This window comes from Colobus angolensis, unplaced genomic scaffold, assembly GCF_000951035.1.
Source record: "Colobus angolensis palliatus isolate OR3802 unplaced genomic scaffold, Cang.pa_1.0 Scaffold149, whole genome shotgun sequence".
NCBI classification, from domain to species: domain Eukaryota; kingdom Metazoa; phylum Chordata; class Mammalia; order Primates; family Cercopithecidae; genus Colobus; species Colobus angolensis.
The window spans coordinates 791,340-798,831 of NW_012114588.1; the positions used below are offsets into that span (position 1 = coordinate 791,340).

Below are 7,492 nucleotides of genomic sequence, written 5' to 3' on the forward strand. Positions count from 1 at the left end.
TGTATGTGCATAATATGTATATATTCCTAGTAATATTCTTCTATCATGTAATTTAAAATATCTGAATAGCATTTCTTTCTTTCTTTTTTTTTTTTTGAGACAGGGTCTCCTCTGTCGCCCAGGCTACAGTGCAGTGTTGGTTTAAATGCAGCCTCGACCTCCCAAGCTCAAGCAATCCTCCCACCTCAGCCTCCAAAGTAGCTGGCACCACAGGCGCGTGCCACCATGCCCGGCTAATTTTTGTGTTTTTTTTGTAGAGACGGGGTTTCGCCATGTTGCCCAGGCTAGTCTCCAACTACCAGGCTCAAGCAATCCACCTGCCTCAGACTTCCAAAGTGCTGGGATTATAGGTGTGAGCTACCACGCCTGGCATGAATAGCATTTCATTGTACAGATACAGCATCACTTACTGACCAGCCTCCCAGGTGGGCACTGAGGCTGTCCCTAACCTTTTCCCATTAAACCTCACCTGCATGCACAGCTTTGTGTGTCTCCATGATTATTCCCTTAAAATAAATTCCTAGAAATGAAATTACTAAGTCAAAGAACACAAAAAATGTTTTCCAACTGTTCTTACGTATTGCCACATTCAAATTAAAAAAAAATTTTTTTTGTCCACAGGAAAAGATTTTGCAAGCTCCTTCTTGACTAAGCTATTACTCAGAGCAGCAGGCTTTGGCTGGACCAGCCTGGTCTTTTAGAGAGTAACAGAAGACCTTGGTCCAAATCTTAGCTCCTGAGGCTAGGCATGGTGGCTTGCGCCTGTAATTCCAGAACTTTGGGAGGCTGAGGAGGGCAGATCGACTGAGGTCAAGAGTTCAAGACCAGCCTGGCCATCATGGTAAAACTCTGTCTCTACAAAAATACAAAAATTAGCCAGGCATGATGGCAGATGCCTGTAATTCCAGCTACTTGGGAGGCTGAGGTGGGAGAATCACTTTAACACGGGAAGTGGAGGTTGCAGTGAGCCAAGATAGCACCATTGCATTCCAGCCTGGGCGACAGCGAGACTCTATCTAAAAAAAAACAAAAAACCACACACACACACTAAAACCTCAGCTCCTGAATATGTGGCCTTGAGCAAGCTACTTAACCTGCTTTAGTCTTAATTGTTTAACTCCTCTATAACAAGGTCAATACCCACCTACTCTGTAGGCTTGCTGGAAAGACTACGCTAAAACACACATAGAAGTACCTGGCGTAGGGCCAGGCATGGTGGCTCAAGCCTGTAATCCCAGCACTTTGGGAGGCCGAGGTGGGCGGATCATGAGGTCAGGAGTTGGAGACCAGCCTGGCCAACATGGTAAAACCCCGTCTCTACTAAAAATGCAAAAATAGCCAGGCATGATGGTGGTTGCCTGTAATCCCAGCTACTTGGGAGGCTGACGCGGGAGAATCACTTGAACCCGGGAGGCAGAAGTTGCAGTGAGCCAAGACTGCACTATTGCACTCCAGCCTGGGTGACAGAGGGAGACTCTGTCGCAAATAAAAAAGAAAAAAAGAAAAAAAAAAAATGCCTGGTATATAATAAGTATTCAAATTCTTTCTATCCTTCCTAACTTTATTCTGCTGAAAAAAAAATTCATTTAATACCATGAAATGAGAAACAGAATAAATTTTATACACTATACTTACATGCATGGTTTAAAACAGAACATGTGCCAGACCTCCCGACTTACATATATTGAGGTGACAATTACGAATAGTTGGATTCGGAGTTGCCACACCCCAGTATACTCATCATCGGGCTGCGGCAGCATAATGTCTCATTTTCTCCTTTGGTTTATTTACCATATGATAATTTCTTTTTTTTTTTTCCTAAGACAAAGTCTAGCTTTGTCACCTAGGCTGGAGAATAGTGGCACACTCCTGGCTCACTGCAGCCTCCCGGGTTCAAGTGATTCTCCTGCCTCGGCCTCCTGAGTTGCTGGGATTACAGGCACCCGGGACCACGCCTGGCTAAGTTTTGTGTTTTTAGTAGAGACGGGGTTTCATCATGTTGATCAGGCTGGTCTTGAACTCCTAACCTCAAGTGATCCGGATAATTTTCAATTATGTAAGAAAACCAGTAACCTAAATCTCATGGTTGTTATCAGGCTAGTGAAAAGATTGATCAGTTTAAGAAAATCCTCCCTGAAAAGCTGTTTCCAAGTAGCTCTTGAAACACAAAAGACCCTTCCAGTTTATGAAAACAGTGCTTCATTTAGTGGGATTTATCACCAGCCAACTACATGCTCTTCCCTCAGCATCTTCCATGACAGCCATCCATACCTCACTTCTTCTTCATTTAGATAAGCCAGAAAAATATCCACAGCCGACAGTAAAGAGAGAGACCTAGCCTTCTGGTGGGTCTCCCAGTAATTCTGTCTCTCAATTTCTCCACATAATATTGTGATATAGAGAGTCTATGAAGATTCTAAGCTAGATGTGGCTATCTTTAGTTTTGATTTTCTAGTTCATGTTTGTCAAAAGCTATTGTATTACTTATATTTTTCCTTCCGTTCTTTTTGAGACAGGTTCTCACTCTGTCTTCCAGGCTGGAATGCAGTAGTGTGATCTTGGCTCACTGCAACGTCCACCTCCTGGGCTCAAGCGAGCCTCCTCAGCCTCCCAAGTAGTTGGGACTACAGGCGTGCACCACCATGCCTGGCTAGTTTTTGTATTTTTTTTGCAGAGACAGGGTTTCGCCATATTGCCCAGGCTGGTCTCGAACTCCTGAGCTCAAACAATCTATCCGCCTCAGCCTCCCGAAGTGCTAAGATTACAGGCATGAGCCCCCTCACCCTGGCCTTTTTCTTCAGTTTGTAAGTAAACATCTCATTTTATGTAAAACTCACTCCATGTACTCCTATAGAAGCCCTTTTTGGGTGATTGTCAATATATGTTGGAGAAATACTTCCTTCAAATCAGTGGTTCTTTTTTTAAAACAGAGTCTCCCTCTATTGCCCCGGCTGGAGTGCAATGGTGCCATCACAGCTCACTGTAGCCTCAACCTCCCGGGTTCAGGTGATCCTCCCACCTCAGCCTGCCGAGTAGCTAAAACTGCAGGTGCATGCCAACATCCCCAGTTAATTTTTCAATTTTTTTGTAGAGATGGGGTCTCGCTGTATAGCCCAGGCTGGTCTCAAACTCCTGGGCTCAAGTGACCTTCCCACCTCGGCCTCCTAAAGTGCTGGAATTACAGGCATAAGCCACCATACCTGGCCACCAGTGGTTCTTAAAATGCACATATACACAACATATTCAATAGATGTTTGAACACATTCAAAGCCCATCCAGTATTAAAACTAGCCAGCAAGGCAGCAAAGTTCATTTCAGAAATGCAGATTCTCTATCACAGTTTATAATTAGGAACACAACACACATAAGTATTTCCAGTTGTAAAGGTCCCTCCCACCTTCACCGAAGCCAGCCGGATGCAGGAACGCCTGATCTCCTTACCACAGAGCCGGTGGAGGGACTTCTCCGAGTAGGTATCTCGGTCGCAGCCTTTCCCTATGTGGCTGGTTTCTAGCTCCACTGTGGCCTGTACTGAGGCAACTGGCTCGTCACATGTCTCCAGGTGGATATTTGGAAAGACGGCCAACGCGCCCGTGCCCGGCTCATACTCAATCCTATTGTTCCATCCTGTGTTGGTCCACAGATCAGCAGGGGAGGAGAGAAGGAAAACACACACTTTAGGTTGCTGCGGCGTATCAGTTTTAAGAACAGATGTGGCTGGGTGTGGCGGCTCACGCCTGTAATCCCAGCACTTAGGGAGGGCGAGGTGGGCGGATCACAAGGTCAGGAGATCGAGACCATCCTGGCTAACACGGTGAAACCCCGTCTCTACTAAAAATACAAAAAATCAGCCGGGCGTGCTGGTGGGCGCCTGTAGTCCCAGCTACTCGGGAGGCTGAGGCAGGAGAATGGCGTGAACCCAGGAGGCGGAGCTTTCAGTGAGCTGAGATCGCGCCACTGCACTCCAGCCTGGTGACAGAGCAAGACTCCGTCTCAAAAAAAAAAAAAAAGAACAGATGTGAGCACAGGGGACAGAATGAGGCTCGCCTTGCCACCCATATCAGTTTTAAGAACAGATGTGAGCACCGGGGAGAGAATGAGGCTCACCTTGCCACCCAGGGGCGCAGGTGGGCTTAACGCTGATCTTCACCAAAACATCTTCTGTGGCTCTTTTCTTCCCACAGTCATAGGCAGTGACAGTCAGCTTATACTGATGTTCTTTCCCATAGTTTAACTTCTCTGTGTTTTTTATATAACCTTTCAGGGGGCAAAAACAACAGTGAGAAGCAAAACCCACGCTGGTTTTACTTTTGTTGTCCTAGGCGGAAAGATAAAATGCATACACTTTAAGCCCTGTAAGTACTCAGCCAAAAATAAACATATGCTTGTGATGCTTAACCCACAACCTGTCCTCCCTGAGCCCGAACACACACTAAATCCACCCTGAAGAGTTTCAACAGAAGAGACGGAGCTACACAACTCAGTCTCCACTTACTCTCCCAGTGTTATGTTGGGCTTTCCATTAAGATTTAACTGTTTACATACATTAAGAGAATTAAAAAGACAAAATAATTCAAGTACCTCAGGTATTAAATACAAGATCACTGATCAAACATTTCCTTTATTAAAAGAAAGAGATTTCCTACCCCCACCCGCTGCACAGAAGCCTGCTTTGTGAACGTGAGTACAGATCTCTGGAACGTGTTTGCAATGTCCATAATTCCATCAAAGATTCTGGACTGTGCATTAATTAACAATGCAAACGTCGTATTATTTTTTATTTTTGGAGCAGGGCCTCACTCTGTTGCCCAGGCTGGAGTGCAGTGGCCTAGTCTCGGCTCACTGCAACCTCTGCCTCCCGGGTTCAAGTGATTCTCCCACCTCAGCCTCCCAAGTAGCTGGGACTACAGGTGTGTGCCTGCAGTCCCAGCTACTAGCGAGGCTGTGGCAGGAGGATCCCTTGAGCCCAGGAGGTCAAGGTTACAGTGAGCAATGATTGCACCACTACATTCCAGCCTGGGCGACAGAGCAAGACCTTCTTTCAAAAAAGAAAAAGAAAAAAGATGTGGCAGGACATTCTAACTTAATGGAGAACATGGCCAGGCATGGTGGCTCACACACGTAATCCCAGCACTTTGGAAAGTCAAGGTGGGCGGATCACCTGAGGTCAGGACTTCAAGACCAGCCTGGCCAACATGGTGAAACCCTGTCTCTACTAAAAAAAAAAAAAAAAAAAAAGTTAGCTGGGTGTGGTGGCGGGCACCTGTAATCCCAGCTACTCGAGAGGCTGAGGCAGCAGAATCACTTGAACCTGGGAGGCAGCGGCTGTAGTGAGCTGAGATTGTGCCACTGTACTCCAGCCTGGGGAACACAGTGAGACTATGTCTCAAAGAAAACCACAAAAACAAAACCAAAAAACTTAATGAAGAACAGAAAATTAGACAAACTAAATGTAAAGGTCAGTCTCATACAGATGCATGTGGATTGAAAGTTAAGAAGATTAAAAAAATAAAGCCATGTCAGGTGGGAGGATTTTTATTTGATTTTGGTGGGAAAGCAAAAAAAAACAAGAGAATACAGCTGTGACTTTCAGGTTCCAGAGAAGAAGCTGTCAGGGGACAAAGTAGGAACTTAAATGTTTTTACAATTAAAAGCAAAAGCACACCAGGTTAGGTCTCCAATTTGTGAGTTTCGTGGAGTTCTGACAAAGCACAGAAGCTGGGGTGTAAAGTCAGTGGGGTTGGCAGGGACTGTCTACCCAACTAAGGAAAGCGCGCTCCTCTGTTCTTACCATCTTTGTCGACAGTAAAGGGCACATCTGGAGTGATGATTTCGTAGCTGCAAATCTGGCTGAACTGAGGGGAGCAGTCGGCATCCATGGCCTCCACCCTCAAAATGCTGTCGTACTGCTTCCCCTCGATGACCGTGGCTTTGTAGGACTTCTCCTTGAACACGGGCGCATACTCATTCACGTCGTTCACCTGAATGTGGACAGTTGCTCTGGATGAAGGGAGGGAGAAAAATACGGTTTTTTTGCTTGTTTTCGGTGTCTGTGTGTGTGTGTGTGTGTGTTTACCCAAAAGATACCAATTCTGCCTTACTTTAAAATTTCCTGTTTCTGATACCTTGTTTCATGAATTTCATATGATGAAGTCAAAAATTAAACCAAGATATTCACTGCTTTTCATTCAGTGTGGAGATGACAGAAAGTTAAAAGAGGGATTTGGGTCAATTCTTCCATATCCTAAGAATAAAGCAAAAAAGCAATCATCTAAAATAAAAGAGTCTTGGGTGTTTTTTTTGACAACATGGGACGGGACAGGCAGAAGGGAGATAAACAATACCAGACGTCTGTTTGCTCTCCAATTTTAAAGTTGAAACATATTTTGCCGCAAAATCCAGAAAAAAAATAGAGCCAAGGGAAGAAGGGGTATGAAACAGAGAAAGCGCCGGGCGCGGCGGCTCAAGCCTGTCATCCCAGCACCTCGGGAGGCCGAGGCGGGCGGATCACGAGGTCAGGAGACCGAGACCATCCTGGCTAACACCGTGAAACCCCGTCTCTACTTAAAAATACAAAAAACTAGCCGGGCGAGGTGGCGGGCGCCTGTAGTCCCAGCTACTCGGGAGGCTGAGGCAGGAGAATGGCGGGAACCCGGGAGGCGGAGCTTGCAGTGAGCTGAGATCCGGCCACTGCACTCCAGCCTGGGCGACAGAGCGAGACTCCGTCTCAAAAAAAAAAAAAGAAACAGAGAAAGCATAAAATGGTTTGATTCTGAGAGTTCAAACGAATTCTGTCCTACTTCTAGGGAACAGGCTAGAGACCATGGCATCACCAGGTCCTGATTCAACAAATGGAAGAGCTCAGGAAGGGCAGGACCTGCCAACACCCCAGCTCAGTTACCAAGAAAATTAGGGTGCCATCAGACCTGGCTACAAATAAAGAAAACTGTAGGTTTCAAGGGCTAATGGTCAGGGCATGCTTCTGAATCAGACAAGGACTTTGGTCAAAATATGACCTTTTCAAGGGAAACAATAACATTACGTTGCGGAAAAAGAGGAGTGACTCACTGGGGCGCTGCACCCCGTGCTCACCATGAGCCTCCTCATCCCAATGCCGTCGGTCTGACCCTCACAATGGGTTATGTGACACCATCTCACCCACATACCCTTCTTTAGTAGATGTGCTAAGGAGACACTGAGACTCAAGGCCAGGCACGGTGGCTCACACCTATCCCAGCACTTTGGGAGGCCGAGGCGGGAGGGTCACCAGAGGTCACAGTTCAAGACCAGCCTGGCCAACATGGTGAAACCCCGTCTCTACCAAAAATACAAAAACTAGCCGGGTGTGGTGGCGTGTGCCTGTAATCCCAGCTACTTGGGAGGCTGAGGCATGACAAGCGCTTGAACCCTGGAGGTGGAGGTTGCAGTGAGCCGAGGCTGTGCCACTGCACTCCTCCCTGGGTGACAGAGCGAGACTCTGCCTCAAAAAAAA

The 7,492-nt window shown here is 46.5% G+C and overlaps 1 protein-coding gene across 1 annotated transcript in view; it reads right to left on the reverse strand.

The window, feature by feature from the left end:
* The window catches only part of CLSTN1 (calsyntenin 1), a 125,426-nt gene that overhangs the window by 18,878 nt on the left and 99,056 nt on the right, over positions 1-7,492 (reverse strand). Inside the window, 3 exon segments of the mRNA XM_011935778.1 lie at positions 3,442-3,627; positions 4,108-4,257; positions 5,792-6,000. Of these exon segments, the coding sequence (XP_011791168.1) occupies positions 3,442-3,627; positions 4,108-4,257; positions 5,792-5,879 (424 nt within the window). The 5' untranslated portion in view covers positions 5,880-6,000.